This window comes from Nomascus leucogenys, chromosome 22a (assembly GCF_006542625.1).
Source record: "Nomascus leucogenys isolate Asia chromosome 22a, Asia_NLE_v1, whole genome shotgun sequence".
NCBI classification, from domain to species: Eukaryota; Metazoa; Chordata; class Mammalia; order Primates; family Hylobatidae; genus Nomascus; species Nomascus leucogenys.
Genome location: NC_044402.1, coordinates 102,633,276 through 102,659,632, shown reverse-complemented (window position 1 = coordinate 102,659,632; position 26,357 = coordinate 102,633,276). Strand labels below are relative to the sequence as shown.

Here is a 26,357-nt window from a genome sequence, read left to right as displayed (position 1 = left end):
AGGCTAGCACTAGCACTGGACAGTGAAGCCCTTGAACCATCCCCCTATGGCAACCGTTGCCCAAATATCCAGTACCTGGCTTGTTCCTGGGCTTGTTTCGTGGCTTCTTCCAGAGCCAGTGTTGCTGCTTCCTCTTCCTTTTGCCTCCTCTCCTCTGCCTCCAGCCGAGCCTTCTCTTCTGCTTCCTGTTTCCGCCGCTGGTACGCCAGTCGTTCCTCTTCAGCCATTTCTATCAGGTGTTTTTGTTCTTCTGCTAATTGCATTTCCAATTCCTCTTGCCTTTGCTTCTCTGCCTCTGCAGAATAGAAAAGGGGGTGGGCTCAGCAGGGATCATTTTTGGGGAAAACAATTTTCGGATCCAACTCTCAAATCTGTGATTCTGAAGGACTCCCTGTGAGAAATTTTGCAGTTGACCTGCTAGCAGGCTGCCAGATCCTCTCTGGGGAGTACCTTGGGGATTAATTTACTAATTTAAGAGTCCTTTATTAATACAAAGCCTTGGGGAAGAATTTTTCCAGAGCCCGGTGTGTTTATGTGGTGGTATGAAGCTGGGTTGGGGAGCGCTGTCAGATCAGGGTCTAGAGAAACTTGGTGCTTCCTGACCGGGCGCGGTGGCTTATGCCTGTAATCCCAGCACTTTGGGAGGCTGAGGCGGGCGGATTACGAGGTCAGGAGATTGAGACCATCCTGGCTAACACAGCGAAACCCTGTCTCTACTAAAAATACAAAAAAATTAGTGGGCGTGGTGGCGGGCGCCTGTAGTCCCAGCTACTAGGAAGGCTGAGGCAGGAGAATGGCTGAACCTGGGAGGCGGAGCTTGCATTGAACCGAGATCACGCCACTGCACTCCAGCCTGGGCGACAGAGCGAGACTCTGTCTCAAAAACAAACAAAACAAAACAAAACAAAACAAAAACAAAAAAAGAAACTTGGTGCTTCCTCAGCTGGACTGACCAGTCTACAGCCAGAACCAGGAAGTAGCCACACTGTTGTCTGCTGAAGTTCCTATTTCTTCCTCAAAGGTGAGGCTGGACCCAGCAATCCCACTACTAGGTATATATCCAAAGGAGAGGAGATGAGCATGTTGAGGAGATACTTGCACCCGTGTGTTTATTGCTACGCTCTTCACAATAGCCAAGATACAGAATCAATATAAATGTCCATCAATAGATGAGTGGATAAAGAAAATGTGGTACATATATATGATGGAACACTACTTAGCCATAAAAAGAATGAAATTCTGTCTTTTACGACAATGTGAATGATCCTGGGAGGACTTACATTAGGTGAAATAAGCCAGGCATAGAAAAATAAATAACACATTTTTACTCATGTGAAAGCGAAAAACATTGATCTCATGGAAATAGAGAATAGAATAGTGGTTACTAGAGGCAGTGGGTTCGAACTAGGGGGTTGGTGGGGGTGGGTAGGGAGAGGTTGGTTAAAGACTACTAAATTACAGCTGGATGGAAGGAGTAAGTTCTAGTATTCTATAGCACTGTAGGCGACTGTAACAATAACTTATATTTTCAAATAGCTACAAGAGTGCAGTTTTTTTTCTTTTTCTTTTTTTTTTAGACAGGTTGGAGTGCAGTGGCACTATCTCAGCTCACTGCAACCTCCGCCTCCTGGGTTCAAGCAATTCTCCTGCCTCAGCCTCCCAAGAAGTAGCTGGGACTACAGGTGCACACCACTACCCCCAGCTAATTTTTGTATTTTTAGTAGAGACAGGGTTCTGCCATGTTGGCCAGGCTGGTCTTGAACTCCTGACCTCAGGTGATCCACCTGCCTAGGCCTCCCAAAGTGCTGGGATTACAGGTGTGAGCCACTACACCCGGCTAGAAGAGTGGATTTTGAATGTTCTCAACACAAATGATGAATGTTTGAAGTGATGGATATGCTAATTACCCCAATTTGATAATTACATATCGTATATGTGCCAAACGATCACACTGTACTCTGTAAATATGTACAATTATTGTATGTCAATTAAAAATAACTAATAATTGGGCTGAGCATGGTGGCTCACACCTGTAATCCCAGCACTTTGGGAGGCCAAGGCAGGCAGATCATGAGGTCAGGAGTTCGAGACCAGCCTGGCCAACATAGTGAAACCCCATCTCTACTAAAAATACAAAAAATTATCCGTGCATGGTGGCGGGTGCCTATAATCCCAGCTACTCGGAAGGCTGAGGCAGGAGAATTGCTTGAACCCGGGAGGCAGAGGTTGCAGTGAGCTGAGATCACGTCATTGCACTCCAGCCCAGGTGACAGCGTAAGACTCCGACTCAAAAAAACAATAACAAAAACAAACAAACAAAAAACTAATAATTTTTAAAAAGAGGCTGGCAAGATTCCACACATCAGCAACTGAAAGTCTGCCCTGAAGCTATCCAGGTGTTTGTGGCTGTTTCCATCTGCTCTGGAAGGAAGCAAAGAGTAGGGCTGTGTCTCCAATTTAGGTAGCTCTTGAGCAATGCCGAAAGGGCAAAGGGAAGGGCAGGATCCCAGTTCAGGAGATTGTTGGATTGAGAACGAGACTTTGGAGTCATTTCCACAAGCAAGTCATTACTTTCTTATTTAAATCTATATTAACACATTATAGTCATACATAATCACTTTGAAAAAAATAGTTTATATATTATTTAGAGTGCTTAACACACTAAGGACTAGGATAGGAATAAATGAACATTCACAGTTGGATAAAAATGTTTCTGCCCCAAGTAGAAGAGAGATGCAAAGAGCTCAAGAACCCCCTTACCGGCCCTCTCAGCTTCCTCCTGCTGCTTTTGTCTCTGTAGTTCTCGCAGTTTCCTCCGAAACTCCTCTTGCTGTTGCCGGGCTTTCTCCTGAGCTGCTTTCAACCGGAGCTGCTGCTTTCTCTCCTCCTCCTCCTGCCGCTGCTGTTCTTCTTGGAGTCTCTGTTTCCTCAAGCTGAGAAAACCCAAGATGGTCAGGGAAATGGCAGAAAACACTGAGGCATCCTTGTGAGATGAGCCAACAGACAGTGCCCACGGGGGAGGCTCTGCAGCCCACAGGCAGCATCCTATTCCCAGGAGACTCAGTTTTCCAAGGGAAGCCAGGATTGAAGAGCAAAGATTCCAGCGGGCTTGAAACCAGAAGCCTAGAAGTTTCAGTACACAGCTCTGTGCTCCGGGGCAGGCGTCTTAAGTTCATTTTTCATGCTTATGGATTTCAAAACTCCTGCCTCACAGGGTTGTGAAGATTAAATTGCAGTTGAGGCCTCTGAAAGGCCTAGTGCAGTGCAGACAACAAAGTGCAGGGGCTTGACAAGTGTTTGCTGGACCGAATCTCAGAGCCTTCCCAAGAGGATCTCAGGGTCATCAATGTGAGTAACCCTCACATGGGGTTCTAAACTTGAAAGAGAGTGACATTCAGCAGAGTGTACCAATGCACATGGTTGAGACGCTACAGTTTATCTCTGGTGAGTGTTGTTCCTAGGAAAACTGAGGATAGAGAAAAATGACACATGCTATTTTAACTTCAGGGCATGAGCCTCAGAACCAAACATTGCCCCTAGGGGAGGTCAACCATTGCCTTTTTCTTCTGCTTCCTAACATGGCCGTAGTCTCTTTGGCTTGCCCGACCTACCGGAACTCTTCTATACGTCTCTGCTGCTCCAGCTCCAGCTCCTCCTTCATCTTTTTTGCTCTCTCCAGCTGCTCCTGCTGGAGCTGCCTTTGCTCTTCCTGCTCCCTTCTCTTCTTCTCCACCTCCAGCCGCCTCATCTCGGCTCTTTCTGCTCGAAGTCTGTCCCAGGAAGCCTTCTCCTGCTCCCTCTTAGTGAGGAGGGCCTAAGAAACCAGACTGTTCTCAGTGCAATAAACAGATGGGTCTGGCTCAGCAGTGAACCCTTCTCCACCCCAGACAGTGCTGTCTCTAATCAAAGATGGAATCATAAAACAGACTCCACACTCTGCCCACAGCTGCACAGACTCAGCTGCCACCAGCTTGGACTTTTGGGTCTGATTGACCTGGATTCAACTCTCTCTCTTACTTGCTTTGGGATTTAGGGATCACAACTTAAACTTTCCGATGCTGTCTTCCTCATGGTACTGTTGCCAGGATTAGCTGAAATAATGAAAGTGCCAACATAATGTCCAGTACATTGTAGGTTCTAGAGTTCTCAACCCTGGCTGCAGTTTAGAATCACCCAAGGAGCTTTCAAAAATTACTTGTGGCTGGGTGCAGCAGTTCATGCCTGTAATCCCACCATTTTGGGAGGCTGAAGTGGGAGGATTGCTTGGGCCCAGGGGTTCAAGGTGACAAGTCACCTATGATCATGCCACTGCACTCCTGGATGGCAAAGCAAGACTCTGTCTCAAAAATATAAAAACAAGGGGCCGGGCATGGTGGCTCATGCCTGTAATCCCAGCACTTTGGGAGGCTGAGGTGGGCAGATCACCTGAGGTCAGGAGTTCCAGGCCAGCATGGCCAATATGGTGAAACCCCATCTCTACTAAAAATACAAAAATTAGCCAAGCATGGTGGCATGTATATAAATACAAACAATATATAAATACAAAAATATAAAAACAAAACTGCTTGAGGCCAAGACTCTACCCAGACCAATGAAAATCTCTAGGTGGAAGGCGTCAGTTGTTAGTTTCTTGAGTGATTCTAACATGAAGCCAAAGCTGAGAACCACAGGTTCTAGATAGAAGCCATTTTACCGGCTGGGTGCGGTGGCTCACACCTGTAATCCCAGCAATTTGAGAGGCCAAGGTGGGCGGATCACCTGAGGTCGGGAGTTCGAGACCAGCCTGACCAACATGGAGAAACCCTATCTCTACTAAAAATACAAAATTAGCCAGGTGTGGTGGCACGTGGCTGTAATGCCAGCTAGTCGGGAGGCTGAGACAGGAGAATTGCTTGAACCCGGGAGGCGGAGGTTGCAGTGAGCCGAGAATGCGCCATTGCACTCCAGCCTGGGCAACAAGAGTGAAGCTCCCTCTAAAAAAAAAAAAAAAGAAGCTATTTTACCAGGGGCAACCTTAGGTATAGATGGGTCAGATTCACATTTAATCCCATAGAAACTCACCTTTCCAATGGAAGGTTGTTCTTTCAGTTTATATGAAGGTTGTCATAGCTTTCTTTTTCTCCCCAGTGCCTCTTCCTCAGAAATATGCCTATGAAGGGAAACTTGAGAGGCAAGCCTTCCAGGAACTCTGTGTATCCAATCAGGGAAAAACCTCCTTGCTTTTTAGCCTTTGCAGAGGCAGCATAGTACTATGGATTGACAATAAATCTAAGAAATGCTGATGATCCCGCAGGTTCAGAAAAGTTCTGCCCGTAGGTTAAAATTTTCACCTGTTGTGCAGAGCCAAATTGTGTGATCCAGGCAGCTGGGAGGGGCTGGGAACTATAAAGGAAAATCTTCCTGGAATCCTTTTTGGAAGACCATGAGCCATAAAATAAGTAAATAGATAATAATTTAAAATGGTGACAAGAGTCCTGAAGTTGGAGTCAAAGGACCCAAGCTTAAGTCTTGGCTCTACCACTCAATGGTTGTGCAATTTCTGGCAACCTGCATTTAACTCTTTCTAGTTTCTATTTCTGGATCTGCAAAATGGGGCTAATCATACCTGGCTCACAAGTGTGGCTGTAAAGGTTAACGTAATATATGTGAGTTTAACTGTAGTGGCTTAGCTGTGCATGCATTTGTAGTGTTTAAAGCTACTTTTTAATTTTTCTGTATAAGATGTCAAAATGAAGTTCAGTACCTTAGTCTCAGTGGAAGAAATAGTAAATTATTCCAACAGCAGAGGAAAAATTGGCCATTTTGGTCTTACTGACAGATGATGTATCTATATGGTATTCTTTTTTAGTTAATTGCAGGGATTTTCTTTTTTCTTTTCTTTCTTTTTTTTTTTTTTTTTGGTTTGGTTAGAGATAGAGTCTTGTTCTGTTGCTCAGGCTGGAGTGTAGTGGCATAGTCATAGCTCACTGCAGCCTCAAACTCCTGATCTCAAGCAATACTCCTGCCTTGGCCTCCCAAAGTGCTGGGTTTACAGGCATGCGCCACTGCATCCGGCCTAATTGCAGCAATTTTCAAGGGTAATTTTTCCTTACACTCAGTTTTTCTCCTCAGACCTCCACATTAGAAGCAAGGTCCCTGGAACAAAGTGACTCTTACATCTTGTGGTTTTTTTTTTTTTTTTTTTTTTTTGACGGAGTCTCTCTCTGTCACCCAGGTTGGAGTATAGTGGCGTGATCTCGGCTCACTGCAACCTCTGCCTCCCGGGTTCAAGCAATTCTCCTGCCTCAGCCTCCCAAGTAGCTGGGATTACAGGCGTGCACCACCATGCCTGGCTAATTTTTGTATTTTTAGTAGAGACGGGGTTTCCCTATGTTGGCCAGGCTGGTCTTGAACTCCTGACCTTGTGATCCACCCTCCTCAGCTTCCCAAAGTGCTGGGATTACAGGTGTGAACTACCATGCCTGGCCCAAAAGCACCTTGTAAAAGCAGGTATATGTGTACAGGCTGCCTCTCTCTGTTCCAGCTGTATACCGCAGAAACGCAGATTAGGAAAGCAGGGATTTCCACAGCCTTTGGGAGGCAAGTGATAGATGAGCCCTAGCCTAAGTCAAGGAAATATGCTGGGCTCTGACAGCCAGTACCCACCTTTCCCTGTAACCATGAGTCCTGCAATCCTCAGAGATGGGTGCTGTGATCATTTCCTATTCTTTAAAGGGTGGATACTTGCCCTGGCAATGTGGGGGCCTCACAGAATACATCATCACTTCAGAGGGGCTTTGCTACCCCTCCATCTTTGATCAGGTCTGGCTTCTTACTAGGGTCAGAAGGCACCAAAATAGAACAATAAGACCATTAGGTGGTCGAGCTGTTTTAGTAAGTGCAGTATAATTAGGGGCAGCTTTCCCACCTCTGCAGTCATGCCAAGTGAGAACAGAACTTCCTCTGTCAAGCTGAGGACATCAGACCCTACCTTGGAAGGGTCCTCACAGCTTCTCTCTTCTTTAGATTCCATGTTGCCAGTGACAGTTGCAATCTGGGAGGGTGATGATCTTCCATCTAGAGAAACTTGGCTCTCCTGGGCATCATATTTGGGAGAAAGCCAAGGGTCCTCTACAAAGGAGTCTGAGGCGAAGGAACCTCTATTTGAGGTGTCTTCTGTTTCATCATAGTTGACATCAGGCCCACTCAGCTCTGCCGCTATCTCCAGATTTCTTTCCTTCTGTGTCCTTTTCCTTTGGGGTCTTGTTTTTTTTTCTAATTTTTTTTTAGCCTTTGAGTCCTTTGACTTTCCTGGGGGAGAACAATTGGGGATAGAGATATAGCTGAGTTAACTTAATGTGATCACTAGACATCATTTTTAGTAACTTTTTTTTTTTTTTCGAGACAGGGTCTTTCTCTGTCGCCCAAGCTGGAGTGCAGTGGCATGATCATGGCTCACTGCAGCCTCGAACTCCTGGGCTTGTGATCCTCCCACCTCGGCTTCCTGAGTAGCTGGAACTGCAGGCACACCACCACGTCTGGCTAATTTTTGCATTTTTTGTAGAAACAGGGTTTTGCCATGTTGCCCAGGCTAGTCTCAAATCCCTGAGCTCAAGCAATCCGCCCACCTCAGCCTCCCAAAGTGATGGGATTACAGGTGTGAGCCACCGTGCTGGGCCCTTTTTCAGTAACTTTTAAAAGTTAGCATGCAATGGAATCACCTGGGGTGCAGATTCCTGAGCCCCAGCCCCAGAATCTGGTTCAGTGGGAATCTGCATTGTAACAAACACCCCAAGTGTTTTGGGAAGCGTAGTTCACACACCACCGTTTGAGAAACTACCTTATCCTCTTTGGATCAACTGTCATTCAGCAGTCTTGCTATTAAATAAGTTCTATTTCAGCCGGGCGTGGTGGCTCACGCCTGTAATCCCAGCACTTTGGGAGGCTGAGGCGGGCAGATCACGAAGTTAGGAGTTTGAAACCAGTTTGGCCAATGTGGTGAAACCCTGTCTCTACTAAAAATACAAAAATTAGCTGGGCATGGTGGTGGGTGCCTATAATCCCAGCTACTCAGGAGGCTGAGGCAGAAGAATTGCTTGAACCCAGGAGGTGGAGGTTGCAGTGAGCCAAGATCGTGCCATTGCACTCCAGCCTGGGTGACAGAGCAAGACTCCGTCTCAAAAAAAAAAAAGGTTATATTTCACTCTGACTTATGGTGGGGGCAGGACTGTCCAGAGGGTAGGCTTGTACACACAGCTGGAAAGTCATGCCTTGAGAGTCTGGCTTGAGGTTGCAGCTTTGTAACCTGGCAAAGTTCAGCCTTCCATACTCTAAGGACCCTTCCTTCGCTTCACCTTCGGTGGGGGCACCACAAGTATTTCCTTTGCCTAATTCCGCCAATGCTACCCAAGTCATGGGCTACAAAAATGTAAATTCAGCAAGAGATGAACAAGCAAATCTCAAAAACAGGTTTCACTCAGGAGTGTATCCATTGTTGTCCTTTCTGGCAGCACTGGATTTGTTTGGAGGGTCTTCTGAATCATGTGGGCAGTAAAGGATGGGTGTAAGTTTTAGGCTAAAGAAAGTGTTCAGAAGCAAAGGAATCTGAGTTCCTGGTCAGGCTCAACATAGGGAACCAAGACAGAAACCGTAGCTTGGAGGATCATTCAACACTTGTGGCGTCCTTCCCCTTCCCAAATGCTCTCACTACCCAATACTCTGATTATGTGATATAGTTATTATTTTATGGAGGCAGTGGCAATAGAATCTGTTGGGAGTCAAATAGGAAAGGACAAGCCCTGGGTCTACCACTTTACTGTCTGATCTACTTGATATTATGTAAGTCACCCAACCTTGCTCAGCCTCAGTTGCTACATGAATATAATAACACTTCCTTCATGGAGATGTTGTGAGGATTTAATGAGATCACATATACAGAGTCCTAATAGAGTAGGTATTCAGTAAATAGGTGCTGTTATTATTATAATTTCCTTTCTTGGTGATCACAGGCTTCTAGGCTCCCGTTTTCCTGTATCTCTGTCTATTAAGATACTGATATGACGTAAGGCTGCAACACCATCTTGGCTATAGTAGTCAAGGAGACTCAAAACAGAGAGTTTGTCCGGTAGGATCCATGCTAATTATCCATACCACCTCCCGACCCCTAACAGAAGTCTTCTCCAGGTTGTTACTTGCGGGCACACTCTCTTACCAATGGCAGCTTCTGCTTCCCCGTAGACCTTTCCTTCTCTCTCCCTTTTGGGTCCTTTGGTTTTGTCTTTCTTGGGTCTTTTCTTTCTCTTGGACTTGTCAATCAAATCCCTCTCCTAAAGGTGAAAAATCAAGGAAGGGGACCATGATATGTATAAGAAATGAAAAAATCCATCAAAGAAGATTATGTTGAACAAGGTGACAGACTGGCTTAGAATGGAATTTGTGTGGGTTCCAGGTAAAGCAGAAGAGTGAATCTTAGAGAATGCAGAGCCGATGGGGAGATTCAAGATTCAGCCTTTGATGTAAAACTGCTAGGAATAATTTCATAAGAGGAAAGAGGAAGAAAAAACACTTATGGTCTGCCTCCTTTCTTAGATTCTAAATCATGATCTACAGAGCTGGATCAAAGGGAAACAGTTTTCACCTTTGATAGACTGACGTTGCCATGATTAATGGTTAACTGTTCTAAATCAAAGCCAGCTTTATTCACCGCAGAATTATTTGCTAACTTTCAGGAAACCTCAGGCAGATGACCACAACTATGTCAGTCTTCACCTTTCCCCATGGGCTAGAACAACACAGTGGTTCCTCTTAAGAGAGGATGGCAGAATGGGGTTGTGACTACCCACTCAGTACCTTTGTGGGAATTAGAAATGGGGCCGGGTGCAATGGCTCACACCTGTAATCCCAGCAATTTGGGAAGCTGAGGCAGGTGGATCACCTGAGGTCAGGAGTTCGAGACCAGCCTGGCCAACATGGTGAAACCCCGGCTGTACTGAAAAAATACAAAAATTAGCTGGGAGTGGTGTCACATGCCTGTAATCCCAGCTACTCAGGAGGCTGAGGCAGGAGAATCACTTGAACCTGGGAGGTGGATGTTGCAGTAAGCCGAAACCACGCCACTGCACTCCAGCCTGGGCAACACAGTGAGACTGTGTCTCAAAAAAAAAAAAAAAGGAATTAGAAATGATGTTCCATCCTTCAGGAGGATGCAGCCCAATGTGGCTGTGCAGGGCTTGGGAAGCAGACCACAGGCTGGACCTCAGTGACCCCCTCATCCCTTTATCAGGTGCCCTCATATAGTGAGCAATCTATACAACTGTACATGGTATCCTTGATGAGATCCAAGTAGAGCTTTCAGACAAGCTTTTAGGGGTTTACACTCACATGACTGATGCTGGCTGATGTCTCCTGGCTAAACAGTCTTGGTTCAGCCTTCCCTTCTCTTTCTCTTGGAAGAAGAGATGGATACACAGCGCTCAACCTCTCGGGTGACTCAGGCCCGTATCCCAGAAGTCCTCTGTGTAGGTGGTGTACAGCATAATCTCTGCCCCTTTGAAAAGAGCAAACCAACAGGACCAAACTAAAGAAAAACTCTGGTGGAAAGAAAGGGGGCAAGTAAGCCAACATCGAGCACCTGTTCTCTGCAGGCACTGTGCCTGACATTTGACATACTTAGTCAACTCTTTTTCTTCTGCATATCCCATGGTAAGGAAGATTAGAAAGATTGGTCTTCACTTTCGGGGTTTCCTCAGGATAAATCCTAAAATTTAGAGAGTGGGATAAATCATTTGCTCTTTGGGGTTGCATATTTATGCTTTTAATTGAATGGCATAGAATTATTTAACTGAAATTTCTTCTATCAAAGGATTAGCTGGAAAAAGAAAGTGACCTTTAAGAAAGATTGTGTTAGGAGCATGTAACTATCAATTCATTCCTTTATGCCCTCTGAATTCTTTTCTTTTTTTTTTTTTTGAGACGGAGTCTCGCTCTGTCGCCCAGGCTGGAGTTGCAATGGTGCGATCTGGGCTCACTGCAACCTCCACCTCCCGGGTTCTAGTGATTCTCCTGCCTCAGCCTCCTGAATAGCTGGGATTACAGGTGCCCGCCACCATGTCTGGCTAATTTTTGTATTTTAGTAGAGATGGGGTTTCACCATGTTAGTCAGGCTGGTCTCAAACTCCTGACCTTAGATGATCCACTAGCCTCAGCCTCCCAAAGTGCTGGGATTACAGGCATGAGCCACCACGCCAGGCTACATGCCCTCTGAATTCTATCCTTGATCAAATTCAGCCACTAAAAGGTCATGTGCTGTGTTGGTTTTATCCATTGTAGGATTGCTGTCACTCACTGTTTACCCTGAGGATAACTGACTTATGCCCTCTGGGTAAAAAGGGCACTGAAGAGCAGCCACGTGGATTGCAGCAATATCAGTTACTGTGTGCCTGCTCTGTGCCAGGTCTGGTTCTGGCCATTTTATTTTATTTTTTTAGCTAAATGAATATTCTCTTTACTGTGCTCTGCTAGCACAGGGCCTTACTGTAGAAACTTGAGAAATATTTGTTGAATGAGGTGAATGGAATTTCCTGTAAATATATGAGGCTTTAAATCATTCAATGTCACTCTATAAAAGCCTATACGAGAAGTCTCCTTTAGAATTTAGTGCTTGGAAAACCTTTAATTTCCCTGAGGAATAGGTATGCTGCAAATGAGAACCACAAACCTGATCGTTTTGCTTTTTTTTCAGAAATCTCTATGCCAGGAATCCCTCTGTCAAGCCTGAAATTAAGTCACAAAGGCTATGATGACTTTTGTGAAAAGTTCGTGTTTTTTTCTCCTAATTTAAAAAAAATGTGTGTTTTTTTGGTGGGGGTGGTTGTCATAAGCATTTAAAATACATTGTGAGAAAAGATCAGGTATAGAATTCTAAAAATGGTGTTCCTCTGGTGGCTGTCTCATTCATCCAAGTGCCTTTCCCCCTTTATTCCTGGGGAACATGAAAGCTTTTTGACCCAGGAGGGAATCCTTACATCCCTGGGCAGGTGACAGCAGGTTCTCAAGTCATCGAGGTTTTTGCGAAGTCACAATAGGCTGTAGTTCCAGATGGAGGCAGAGAGGCCACACCAGCTGCCACTACCAAAGTAGCTTAAGTCAAAACAGTACGCCTGACTGGCCAGGCTCACAGTAAGCATGTAAGTACAGTAAACAGGAAGCACTCAATATGGGCTAGCAATTATTATTAATATTGGTGTTAAGATTATTAGCATTATTTATTTTACTCAGAGCTGACTGAATGCTGAGGGGAGAAACCCAGGTTGAAGTGATAGATTTCAGCTTTCTAAGCATCTCTGTAGATCTTAGATTGGACAAATGGAAAGAGCTGTTCCCACAGAGTTAGAGTTAATTTCACTCTTTACCCAACCAGCCAAATAAATATGATTTAGGTAGGAAACACATCACAATATAATCATCCCCAAGAATCTTTGTTTCTTAGACAACCGTTTAATTTTGGCTGTTAGAGTACACTGTCAGCTGAGAACTCCCACGCCTGTCTGAAAAAAAAAACCAAACTAAATCAATTAAAAATACAAACAAAAGCAGAGAAACCCATGTTATTATAACTTTGAACACTTACACCTTTTGCACAATATCTGCTTCTGGGATCTGGATGTGCTCAGTCCGGGAAGCCCTGAGAGAGTCAAGGGTCATACTCCTTGGCTCTGGGTCTGTGAAAACAGAGTATCAATCAATAAAGGACAACAGGCAGTTATCCTAGGAGGAGATCAGACATAGAAAAACATCTACCTGGTGAGTAGCCAAAGGCATGCAAATTAGAACAATGACGTATGCTATACCCAGAAAATTAGCAAATACTTCAGAAACCAAGGCTGACACATGGCAAGTGACATTAAAATTAGTATTAAAATATCCTTTGGGAAAGTGGTATGACAGTATGTATCAGCAATCAGAAAAATGTTCTAGCCTTTGATCAGGAATCTCACTCCTGGTATTTATCATAAGGAAAGAATTCAAAAGAAGAAACAAGTTTTTGTACCAACTTACTTCTTATTACATTATTATTATTATTATTTTTAAATGGAGTCTCGCTCTGTTGCCCAGGCTGGAGTGCAGTAGGCGTGATCTCGGGTCAGTGCAACCTCTGCCTCCTGGGTTCAAGTGATTCTCCTACCTCAGCCTCCCGAGTAGCTGGAACTACAGGTGTGTGCCACCACACCCAACTAATTTTTATGTTTTTAGTAGAGATAGGGTTTCACCATATTGGCCAGGCTGGTCTTGAACTCCTGACCCCATGATCCACCCACCTCGGCCTCCCAAAGTGCTGGGATTACAGGTGTGAGCCACTGTGCCCAGCCAACATTACTATTAATAATGAAAAATTAGAAACAGCTCAACAAGGGAGACTGAGGAAGTAATTTATGATACATTAACTTCACATTTAAAATTATGGTTAAAAAGATAAATAAGCAATATGTAAAATATGATATGACAAGTACAAATATAAACTACAGAATAGTGTGTTAGAACTCTATAAAATCTGGACGGATACAAACTGGAAAACAGAAAAAGGAAATAATAGATAAAATTGGGAGGTTTAGGTGTGTTTATATTTTTTCTTAAAGGTTATAACATTGAAAAGCAAGTTGATTTTAAAAAACAAATGTTACGCTCACGCCTGTAATCTCAGCACTTTGGGAGGCCAAGGCAGGCCGATCACCTGGGGTCGAGAGTTGGAGACCGGCCTGGCTAACATGGTAAAACCCCATCTCTACTAAAAATACAAAATTAGCTGGGTGTGGTGGTGTGTGCCTGTAATCCCTGCTAATCGGGAGGCTGAGGCAGGAGAATAGCTTGAACCTGGGAGGTGGAGGTTGCAGTGAGCCCAGATAGCACCACTGCACTCCAGCTTGGGTGACAGAGACTCTGTCTCAATAAATAAATAAATAAATAAATAAATAAATAAAAATAAAATAAAATTTAAAAAATCCCAAAACCCCCCCCAAAAACAAATGTTAACTTTTTTTTTTGAGACAGAGTCTTGCTCTGTCGCCCTGCCTGGAGTGCAGTGGCATAATCCTGGATCACTGCAACCTCAGCTTCTTGGGCTCAATCAATCCTCCCCACCTCAGTCTCGCAAGTGGCCAGGACCACAGGTGTGTACCACTATACTCGGCTAATTTTTTCTATTTTTCGTATAGATGGGGTCTCACTATGTTGCCTAGGCTGGTCTCGAACTTCTGGGCTCAAGCAATCTGCCCCCCTCAGCCTCCGTAAGTGCTGGGATCACAGGCATGAAGCACCATGCCTGGCCAAAAAAACAAATGTTATCTTATGAGGATATGAGGAAGGGTTACACAGGCCACACAGCTAGGGCTCTTTGCTGGGTGCTCTGAAGACCATGTTGGGCTACTCTTTTAGAATGAAGAGTCTCCAGACCAAGACTTCATATTGGACTAGTATACATCTTATTTTAGCTACTTTAAATAATTTTTTGATTATGGAAGATACATTTTATTGCAGAAAAATTGGAAAACACAAAAAAATCATAAAGAAGAAGAAACAAAACCCTCACAGTCAACTCATAACTATTAGAATGACTAAAATTAAAGACTGACTGTACTGAGGTTTGACAAGGATGTGGAGGAACTGGAACTCTCATCTACTGCTGTTTGGAATGTAAAATGGTACAACCACTAAGGAAAATAATTTGGCAGTTTTTTAAAAAGTTAAATATATACCTGCTGTACCATCCAACTATCCTACCCCTAGGTATTTTACTCAACATAAATGAAAGAAATGAAAGCATAAATCCATACAAAGACTTGTACACAGATGTTCATAGCAGTTTTATTTGTAATGGTCAAAACTGAAACAGCTCAAATGTCCATCAACAGATAAACAGATAAACTGGTGTATATATACAATACAATACAACTCAGCAGTAAAAGGGAATGAACTATTGATATACCTGGCAATATGGATGAATCTCAAAATAATTATGTTGAGTGAAAGAAATCATACGAAAAAGTACATATGGCTGGCTGGGTGTGGTGGCTCATGCCTGTAACCTCAGCACTTTATGGGGGCTGAGGCAAGCAGATCATCTGAGGTTGGGAGTTCGAGACCAGCCTGACCAACACGGAGAAACCCCATCTCTAGTAAAAATACAAAATTAGCTGGGCATGGTGGTGCAAGCCTGTAATCCCAGCTACTTGGGAGGCTGAGGCAGAATGGCTTGAACCTGGGAGGTGGAGGTTGCAGTGAGCTGAGATGGCGCCATTGCACTCCAGCCTGGGCAACAAGGATGAAACTGCATCTCAAAAAAAAAAAAAGAAAAAAAAAGTACATATGGTATGATTCCATTTACATAAAATTCTAGAAAATGCAAACTAATCTATAGTGACAGAAAGCACATCAGTGGTTGTCTGGGGATGAAGGAGGCTGGAATAGGGGAGGTATGAGGGTATGAGGAAACTTTTGGGAGTGATGAATATTGTATTTTGATTGTGGTGACGGTTTCATGGGAATTGTACAATTTGAAAAGGTCTTATTGTATGTCAATTATCCCTTGATAAAGCTGCTTTAAAAAAGTAGCAAGAGATATGTTAATACAAGGAAAGTGCCTAAACTAGTGCCAGCACACGGTAAAAACAAACAAGAACCAAAAAAATCTCACCATGCTCTCTCACTCTACCCATATACAACTACTGCAAATATTTTAGTGTATTTGCTTTCATGTATACATAATGAATGTCATATTTCCATATACTTGCTTAGTGTATATTCAATTTTAATCTACTTTTATATTACAATTTTCCCATATAATTATTCTTAATTTTTTTTTTAAATTCTTAGAGACAGGGTCTCGCTCTGTTGCTCAGGGTGGAGTGTGGTGGCATGATCACAGCTCACTGTAACTTTGAACTCCTGGCCTCAAGGGACCTCCCACCTCAGCCTTCCGAATAGCTGAGGCTACAGGTGTACACCACCACACCCAGTTAATGTTTTAAAATTTTTCTTTTTGTAGAGACAGGGTCTTGTCATGTTGCTCAAGCAGGTCTCAAACTCTTGGCCTCAAGCAATTCTCCTGCCTCAACTTCCCAAAGTGTTGAGATGACAGGCATAAGCTGCCACGCCTGGCCTAAATGTTCTTAAAAATGATTTTAGGCTAGATGTGGTAGCTTATGTCTATAATCCCAGGACTTTGGGAGGCTGAGGCAGGCAGATTGCTCGAGCACAGGAGTTTGAGACCAGCCTGGGCAGCATGGTGAGACCCTGTCTCTACAAAAAATAGAAAAACCAGCTGGGCATGGTGGCATAAGCCTGTCATCCCAGCTACTCAGGGGGCTGAGGTGGGAGGATCGCTTGAGCTTGGGAGATCGAAGCTGCCGTGAGCTGTGATGGCACCACTGCACTCTAGCATGAAAGACAGAGTGGGACCCTGTCTCAAAAAATTTTTTTAATAGCAGCACAGTATGTTATCGTATGAATGTACCATAAGTGACTTAACCAAACATGTAATTTTAAAAATTCATATTGCTTCTATTTTTTATAACTATAAAGAACTTTGCATAGAATATCCTTGAAAGGAATTTTTATTTTGTTTTGTTTCTGAGACAGTTTTGCTCTGTCGCCCAGGCCGGAGTGCAGTGGTGCGATCTTGGCTCACCACAACCTCCACCTCCTGGGTTCAACCGATTCTCATCCCTCAGCCTCCTGAGCAGCGAGGATTACATGCCTGCACCACCATGCCCAGCTAATTTTTTTGTATTTTTAGTAGAGACTGGGTTTTGCTATGTTGGCCAGGCTGGTCTTAAACCCTGGCCTCAAGTAATCCACCTGCCTCGGCCTCCCAAAGTATTGGGATTACAGGTGTGAACCACAGCATCTGGCCAGGAATGTTTTGATTATTAAAAAACTTACTCTTTGTTCATATTTCTGATTAAAGGATGTACAGTCTATTTTTTGTGGGTTTAGCAGTTTATCAGGATTTATAAATGTCATTTTAAAAACAGTCGATTTAAACCATGTAGAAATACGTATGCAAAAAGTCTGCAAAACAAAACATACTTCAAACACGTTCAAGTAGATAGATTATCTGAAATTCTGGATTTTTCAGTCACTTCATTGTTATGCAGCCAAGTAATTCTTTTTTTTTTTTTTTTTTTTTGAGAAGGAGTTTCACTCTTGTTGCCCAGGCTGGAGTGCAATGGCCCCATCTCGGCTCACCGCAACCTCTGCCTCTTGGGTTCAAGTGATTCTCCTGCCTCAGCCTCCCGAGTAGCTGAGATTACAGGCATGCACCACCACGTCCAGCTAATTTTGTATTTTTAATAGAGACAGGGTTTCTCCATGTTGGTCAGGCTGGTCTTGAACTCCCGACCTCAGGTGATCTGCCCACCTTAGCCTCCCAAAGTGCTGGGATTACAGGCATGAGCCACCGTGCCCGGCCGGCAGCCAAGTAATTCTTAACTTCAGTTGGAGTAAGCCCCCTAAATCCAGCTTCGTTGAAGATTCCAACTTCTATGTTATCCTCTGTCATTTGGCCTTCAAAGCTTTCCTTTAGGGTTAAGATGGCTGTATGAATGGCATCTTCAAGTTCCAGATCTTCATTTTATCTTTTCTCAAGGGAAGTTTTCCCATTCACGTAGTTCTTTCCCATTGCTGTGGCTTTCCAGGCCAAGTAAGCTCCAGATGGATCTGACTGAAATAAATATGGTCGTCCCTCATTCCAACCACAAACAAGTAAAGAAACTCCAAGTGGACGAACACCACCTGACTGAGTATATTCTTGCATCACAGAAGCTACTCTCTGTACTAGATGAGCTGTGGGAATGGGCACTTGGTACACAAGATAGTACTGCTGAGCTAGTTTCGAGCTCTGTGCACAAGCACTGTGTAATCTGGGCCCATGCCACTGTACACCAAACCTATATGCTTGGTAATTGGTTCCACTTTGTCTACACTTCACTCATCATACAGAATGAATTTCTGTTTTTTCTCGGTTGCTAATACCACACCATTTGCAGCTTTAATTCCCACCGACAGGGCTCCTCCAGCTATAGCAGCCAAAGCATATTCAATCCGGACAAGTTTATCAGACGGGCTGAATGTAGTCAGCAAAAAGCCGTACCGCGCTCCGCCATCTTTACCCGAAGAGTCAAAGCTCAAGGATGTACAGTTTTTAAGCCACAATGCCTACTGCCAAATTGTTCCCCAGAAAATTTGTACCAATTTGAATCAGATAGACACAGATGCTGGTCTAAGGGAGCTTACATTCCAGTGGGGAAGATGAATATTAAAACAAAACCAACCTCAAAACACAAAACTGTTTTTGAAAGGAAGACTCTAATATTCAATTCGTGCCTTTCTCTCTGAGAAGTAGATTCTTGCATGAATTAATTTATTCCTCCTCAGTTTTATTTGAAGATGTTATACTTTTAAAGAAAGATTTGAAAAGAAAAAGTTCATCCATTATTCCATTGGCATCATTCCCTTAATACTACAGTTAATCTATTTTTCAATGTTATTTTGTGGTTTCCCCGCCCAAGAGCTTCTTTGCAACTTTGGTTTTCTTCTACTTCTACTCAGGTTCAGGGAGGTGTACACTGTCTCTCAAATCAACTTCCAGGCTTTAGAGGGGCACAAGATTGTTAACGTGCAAAGGTGGTTGAGGAATTGGAAAGATTGACTGGGGCTGTACCTTGGAATTTAGTTTGTCTTGGATAATATGTAACATTAACAGAGAGCAGAAGCTGATTAAAGTATCTTAGTGCCAAAGGGTAGTTCTGTGAGGGTTTCTTTCCTTAACATGACTGACGCGAAAAAACTCTCACTGAAGACCTTCGCTGCTCTTCGTAACTATTTTGAACTCTGGGACAGGGCATGATAGAACCAGCAGAGGGCGTATTTGTATTGACCAAAAGCTGAGGTTGTACATTGGTGAAACTTCCATTGTGATTAGAATTGAAACCTTCCCAGTTTTGGGAAAGGTGATTTTGTTTTCTCTTAGTAAAATAACCTGATATTTAGGAAGTATTGGAACAAACGAAGTCAGTGCTTTGAATAACTTACAACTTTTAACTACTTTTTAAAAGTCTATAAAATATCTTAAGCATTCACAGTATAAGAAAAAATACTGTATACTCATCGCCTATGGATTTACCACTTAGTTTTGTAAAATTTTAACATTTTGCCATATTTGAGTCATGCATTTTTTTCTTTTCTTTTCTTTCTTTCTTTCTTTCTTTCTTTCTTTCTTTCTTTCTTTCTTTCTTTCTTTTCTTTCTTCTTTCTTCTTTCTTTTTTTTCCTGAGACGGAGTCTCACTCTGTTGCCCAGGATGGAGTGCAGTGGCACCATCTCAGCTCACTGCAACCTCCACCTCCTAGGTTCAAGCAATTCTCCTGCCTCAGCCTCCCAAGTAGCTGGGATTACAGGTGTGCGCCACCATGCTCAGCTTATTTTTGTATTTTTACTACAGACAGGGTTTCACCATGTTGGCCAGGCTGGGCTTGAACTCCTCGCCTTGTGATCTGCCCGCCTTGGCCTCCCAAAGTGCTGGGATTACAGGCATGAGCCACTGTGCCCAGCCTGAGTCATGCATTTTCTAAAGAAATAAAACATTTAAGACACAGTCCAAGACTTCATTTATCACATGCTACTATGGTGTGAATGTTGTCGTCTCCTTCAAAATTCATGTGTTGGAAACTCAATATTCAATGCAGCAGTGTTGGGAGGTGGGGCTTAATACAAAGTGTTTAGGTCATGGAGGGCTCCATCCTCATCAATGGATTAATGCTGCTATAAAAAGGGTTTGTGGGCTGGGCACAGCGATGCATACCTGTAGTCCCAGCTACTCGGGACGCTGAGGCCGTGGATAGTGTGAGCCCAGGAATTCAGGTTGAGCCTGGGCAACATAGAGAGACCCCATCTCTAAAAAAAGAAAAAGGGCTTGTGGGAAAGAATTCCCTCTCTCTTGCCTTTTTGCCTCCCACCACGTGAGGACACAGTAAGAAACCTGCATCTTGATCTTGGGCTTCTCAGCCTCCAGAACTGTGGGAGACTGTTCTGTTCTTCATAAATTACCCAATCTCAGGCATTCTGTTATAGCAACACAAAATGGATTAAGACACATATAATCCCATTTCCCTCTCTCTCTCAGAGGTAATCAGTCTCTTCAATTTGATATTTATCAGTCTTCATATATATTTTCATATCTGTATTACATATACATGCACATGTAAACAATATATAGTATTATTTTACATATTAAAACTTTACATAAATGATATTATTTATGTAACTTTTTCAACTTGCCTTATTTTGCTTAATAAGGCAAAAAACCCTTAATAAGTCTTTTGGGATTAACCCATATTAATACATGTAATTTTATTTTCAGCTATCATACAATATTCCGTTGTATAAACATATGACCATTTTAAAATCCACTTTACTGTTGGTGGCCATTTTGATTATTTCCAATTGTTTATGATTATAAATAATGTTTCAATGAACCTTTTTAGTCACTGTTCATACATACTTTCTCTAAAGGATACCTGGGAATGAACTTGTTGGGATGCAGGATATATTCATCTTCAATTTATTGAATATTTTCAAATTGCTCTAAATTACTAAAACTTTATATCTTCATTAATAGTGTTTATAGACTTTTAAACTTTTGCTGGTCTGATATATATGAAATGATATCTTTTTGTTTTAATTTGGATTTTCTTGATTAGTAGGGAGAACTTTTTTTTCTCTATGGCCATTTATTTGAATTTCTTCTTCTGTTAGTTGCCTATTCATATCATTTGCTCATTTTTCCATTGGGTTGATTGTCTTTTTCTTTCCCTATTTGTAGAGGGAAGAAATGCTGCTGCATTTTGGTTACTAATGCTTTGTTGGTTATATGCATTGCAGGTATCTCTTTCTAATCTGCAATTTGGCTTTTAACTTTATGGTGTCTTGTTGAAAACTTCAAACTTTAATATAGTCAGATTCATTGGCCGGGCACAGTGGCTCACACCTGTAATCCCAGCACTTTGGGAGGCCAAGGCAGGCTGATCATTTGAGTTCAGGAATTTGAAACCAGCCTGGCCAACATGGTGAAACCCTGTCTCTACTAAAAATACAAAAATTAGCCGGGCCTGGTGGCGCACACCTGTAGTCCCAGCTACTTGGAAGGCTGAGGCAGCAGAATCACTTGAACCCAGGGGACAGAGTTTGCAGTGAGCCAAGATCATGCCATTGCACTTTCTGGGCGACACAGCGAGACTCCGTCTCAAAAAAAAAAAAAAAAAAGATTTATCAATAATTTTCTTTATGGTTTGTGTTATAAATAATAGGTAAAAAGTTTTTTCCTTTCCCAAATTCATAAAGATATTCTGCTATATTTTCCTCTAAAAGTTAAATTTTGCTTTTTGACGTTAAGCTCCTGAATACACCTGATATTTTGTGAGGTAAGAATTTTAAAATTGCATAACCAGTTGTCTCAAAATTATATAGTGAATAATAGATCATCCTTTCTCCATTATTTCCCTTTATAATGCCATTGCCATATATCAAGTTTCCATATGTGGGCACATTTATTTCTGGATTCTCTATTCTCTTCTGTCTGTCTCTAAGCCAATAGCACACAGTTTTATTTTTTACAGCTTTAAAATAAGTTTTTATATTTGTCAGGGCAAACTTCCACTTTATTTTTCTTCAAAATTATACTGGCTAATGTCTTAGTCTGTTCAGGCTGCTATAACAAAATACCATAAACTGGGGAGCTTAGAAACAACAGAAATTTATTTCTTGTGGGTCTAGAGGCTGGAAAGTTCAAGATCAAGGTGCTGGAACATTCAGTGTCTGGGGAAGTCTCACTTTCTGGTTCATGGAGGGCACCTTCTTTTGTGTCCTCATATGATAAAAGGGGCAAGACAGCTCTCTGGGGCCTCTTTTGTAAAGGCACTAATCTCATTTCTGAGGGCTCTGCCCTCATGACTTAATCACCTTCCAGAGGCCCGACCTCCAAATACCTTTACATTGGTAATTAGGTTTCAGCATGTGAATTTTGGGGGAACACAAACATTCAGACCATGACAGCTATTTCTGACTTTTCTATATGAATTTTAATATCAGCTAATCATGTTCTGCCAAAAATCCTGTTGGGGATTTTTAAAATTGAAATTGCACTGAATTTATAGACTGCCAAAAGGAAAAACCAAACCAAACCGGAATCTGATCAAGTCTCTAGATCCAAGTGTTAACTTACAGGACATGTGGAAGACAGAGAAACATGTTAAACTACACCATGAGGACGCAATCAGCAAAGTCTTGATTGAAACTCAACAAGACAAGTGACCCAATTTCCTACAAATACACTAAAAGGGGGAAAAAAAGAAATGGAAGAGAACTTATAAATTCAATGAGATTTAAAGGCCATATTAACCAATTGCAAACAGTTGGTTTGCAAATTCCAAAACAATTATAATAATTATGGGACAATTTGAACTTTGAAAACTGATTGAATATTAAATTATATTAAAGAATTATTTAAATTTTGGGTGTAATAATGGTATCATGATTATGTTAAAAGTCATTTCTCATCTTTGAGAGATATGTTCTCAAGTATATATGAATAAAATGATATGAGTCTAAAATTTGTTTCAAAATAACATGGGAGAGAGAAAGGAGTTGGAGATACAGGTGAGCAACGTTGGCCAAGAGATGGGTATATGGGATTCACTGTGCTGCTCTGTTCACTTCTGTGTATGTTTGCAGTTTCCCATAATAACAATTCCTTTTAAATTCTATTTTTAAATTGTGCTTTATGTTTTCAAACACTATTTTTTACACAATTGATTTCTGTGTATTGATCTGTATTTAGTAATCTTGCTGAATTCTTTTGTCTTTTAATGTCTTGTCTGTAGAGTTCCTTGAATTTTCCATATGAGTAATAATACAGTCTGGAAATAATACCAGTGTCATTTTCCTCCTTCCTATCCTTTCATCTTTCCTTTCTTTGGTTTCTTTACCGGTCTGGCTAGCATTGCTAGTACCATGTTGAATAGAATCACTGACAGAGGACATCCTTGTCCTAGTCCTGTCTCTAAAGAGAATGCTTCTTGGCCAGGCGCAGTGCCGCATGCCTGTAATCCCAGCACTTTGGGAGGCCGAGGAGGGTGGCCTGGGGTCAGGAGTTCGAGACCAGCCTAACACAGTGAAGCTCCATCTCTACTAAATACAAAAAATTAGCCAGGTGCAGTGGTGAGCAACTGTAATCCCAGCTACTTGGGAGGCTGAGGCAGGAGAATCGCTTGAACCAAGGAGGCGGAGGTTGCAGTGAGCCGAGATTGTGCCTTTGCACTCCAGTCTGGGTGACAAGAGCAAAACTGCGTCTCAAAAAAAAAAAAAAAAAAAAGAATGCTTCTCAAATTCTACCATTCAAGTATTCCAGTGTGATGTTTACTATAGGTTTTTCATGGATACTCTTTGTCAAAATCAAGAAGCCCCCTTCTATTCTTAGTCTGATAAGTTTTAATTGGGAATGGGTGAATTTTATTTTTTCCTTTCGCATCTATTGAGATGACCCTAAGGCTTTTCCCCACTAACCTCTTAGTGTGGATTATAAACATATTTTCATATGTTAGACTCTAGTTGAATTCTTGTGATAAACCAAATTCAGTTGTGTGTATTGTTAATACTTTTAAAAATATAAGCTTAAGAATTTGATTGGTTAATAGTTTATTTAGGAGTTTTGTATGTTTGATCATAAGTGAGATTGGTCTATAATTTTCCTTTATTTTTTTTTTTTTTGAGATGGAGTTTCGTTCTTGTTGCCCAGGCTGGAGTGCAATGGTGCTATCTTGGCTCACCGCAACCTCTGCCTCCCGGGTTCAAGCGATTCTCCTGCCTCAGCCTCCTGAGTAGCTGGGATTACAGGCACGTGCCACCACGCCTGGCTGATTTTGTATTTTTAGTAGAGACAGGGTTTCTCCATGTTAGTCAGACTGGTCTCGAACTCCTGGCCTCAGGTGATCCGCTCACCTTGGCCTCCCAAAGTGCTGGGATTACAGGCGTGAGCGACCAGGCCCGGCCTATAATTTTCCTTTCTTATGTTGTCCTTATCTCTAGTTTTAGCTGCTTTTGGATTTTGACAAATTTAGGTCTCTTGTTAGAAATGAGCTTTTCTTCCTGGAAGGTGAAGAGAATTTTCAGAATCAAGGGATGACTGTTGTTCTCTGGGACTCTGGGGGACTTCCCTGGGGACTTCCTCAGTCTGGGCTGAGTAGGAGTAAACCAGAAACATTCCTAAGGGTGCACCACTCCCCACTTCCTCCTCCTCCAATATGAAGGAGAACTCTGAAATACTTCCCAGAGGAAAAATAGAGCAGTACCAGAGTTAGGTCTTCTAGGTGCTAAGGACTAGCAGAATATTTTGCACCTAATACTGCGGGCTGCAGATAGCAGGGCCTGGCAGTGTGCTGTGCCGTGACTGTGCAGGCATCATAATGGGCAATGTGGGGAGCAAGGAGCCCCAGACCTTTGCATGGTGCCATCTTCCAGGCTGTAGATTCTGGTGAGTGGCACCACCAGGACTCCTGGGCACACACTTCTGGTCTCCCTGTTTTCTCCACAGTGTCAGGAGGAACTTCTCCCACACTGGCTACTCCTCACTTCTTTGCACAGGTCAGGCCATCATTACACTTGCTCCTTCTGGAGCTGTTTATTCCTGAAGCTGGAAACTGCCCAAGGAAAAGCCTTCACAATGAAACTGACCTGAACGGAACTGAACTGAACTAGATAACCACAAACACTGGGCAGACTCCAGTTACCCTGGTTTTAATAATTAGTTGTCATGCACGATTCTCTTGACTTGTAGGCCTCAGGTTTCTTCATCCATAATGTAAAAGAACTTCTAGATCACCTCCAAGATTCATGCTGGCTTAAAAACATACTGCCATAATTTCGTGATGTTTCCCTGACTTTTTACTATTTCCTCTCAGAAACACATGGATGGCATCACAACTCAAAGATTCAGGGACCATGGAGTCATAGAAACCTGGGTTCATCTCTCAGCTTCTCCACTTACTGGCTGTGTGCCCCTTGGGCAAGTTACCTAACCTCTTTGAGCCTCATTTTCCTCATCTGTGGAATAGGGATAATGCACTTTACCTCATAAGGTTATAGTAAGGATAAAGTAAGTTCAAAGTACATAAGGCACCTAGCATTATGTCTTGCTTCATAGTAAATGCCAAAAATGGCCAGGCGCGGTGGCTCACGCCTGTAATCCCAAAAGTTTGGGAGGCCGAGGCGGGCGCATCACCTGAGGTCAGGAGTTCGAGACCAGCCTGGCAAACATGGCAAAAACCTGTCTCTACTAAAAATACAAAAATTAGCAGGGCGTGGTGGCAGGCGCCTGTAATCCCAGCTACTCGGGAGGTTGAGGCGGCTGAATTGCTTGAACCTGGGAGGCGGAGGTTGCAGTAAGCCATCGCGCCATTGCACTCAAGCCTGGGCAACAGAATGAGACTCTGTCTCAAAAAAAAAAAAAAAAAAGTAAACGCCAAAAATTACTTCCCTTTTCTCCACCCCTAAGTGGAAAACTGGCCAAAATAAAACGGTATCAATTAAAAAGTCCAAATTGGGTGGCACTCCAGGGGTTTGCCTGCCTCCCTGCCTTCTCCCCAGGGACTATGCGTGCCTACTTTTCAGATGTTTAGACCTTCCAGCTCTGCCAGTCTCCATCTCGGGATGGAGTCCACAGGAGGCCCCAGCGTTAGAGACATCACAAGCCACCACAGAGAGGAAAAGAAAAGACTAAAGGAGGCGACACACCCGGAGAAGTGACCCTTCGGGGAGAGCCCGCCCGGGGTCTTGAGCTCACCAGCGAGGAGCTCCTTTTGTAAGGCCAGGACGACCTCGCGCAGCAGAGAGGCGCTAGGCAGAAGTCTCTCCGACGCTGCGGGGACCCGGAGCGGCGCTATTGAAGCCATAAACGCGGCAGGCCCCAAGAGAAGCTGCTCCCTGCGCGCCTGCTGCGGGGCCCCTGCCGCCGGGAGGAGCAGATGCGGCACTGCTGGGCCACTTTGGCCTCTCTCCCCGATTGGCCACACCTTTTTTTCCCTTTAAAAAAACTGCTTGAAGAATCTTTTCATTCATATTTCTCTAGTTGGGGTGTGTGTGTGTGTGTGTGTGTGCGTGCATGTGTGTCTGTGTATATGTGTCTGTGTGTGTCTATGTATGAATGTGTGTGTGTATATGTCTGTGTGTCTGTGTGTGTGTGTGTGTGTGTGTGTGTGTAGTATTTCTTTAAATCTCTATTTCCCCGGACCTTGCTGTTTTCTCCCCTGGGGGGCAAACCCTCTTTTTGATAGC

The 26,357-nt window shown here is 43.1% G+C and overlaps 1 protein-coding gene and 1 pseudogene across 2 annotated transcripts in view; both read right to left on the bottom strand.

Moving 5' to 3' along the window:
- KIAA2012 (KIAA2012 ortholog) overlaps positions 1 to 26,357 on the bottom strand; it is a 134,779-nt gene that overhangs the window by 9,339 nt on the left and 99,083 nt on the right. For both annotated transcript variants that reach the window (XM_030804180.1, XM_030804181.1), the window contains exons 16-22: positions 12,608 to 12,698; positions 10,360 to 10,525; positions 9,191 to 9,305; positions 6,971 to 7,290; positions 3,612 to 3,814; positions 2,761 to 2,933; positions 76 to 295 (exon numbers count right to left, since the gene is read on the bottom strand). In XM_030804180.1, coding sequence (XP_030660040.1) covers positions 76 to 295; positions 2,761 to 2,933; positions 3,612 to 3,814; positions 6,971 to 7,290; positions 9,191 to 9,305; positions 10,360 to 10,525; positions 12,608 to 12,698 — 1,288 coding nt within the window. The remainder of the gene's footprint in view (positions 1 to 75; positions 296 to 2,760; positions 2,934 to 3,611; positions 3,815 to 6,970; positions 7,291 to 9,190; positions 9,306 to 10,359; positions 10,526 to 12,607; positions 12,699 to 26,357) is intronic.
- LOC105739047 lies at positions 12,715 to 25,975 on the bottom strand (annotated as a pseudogene).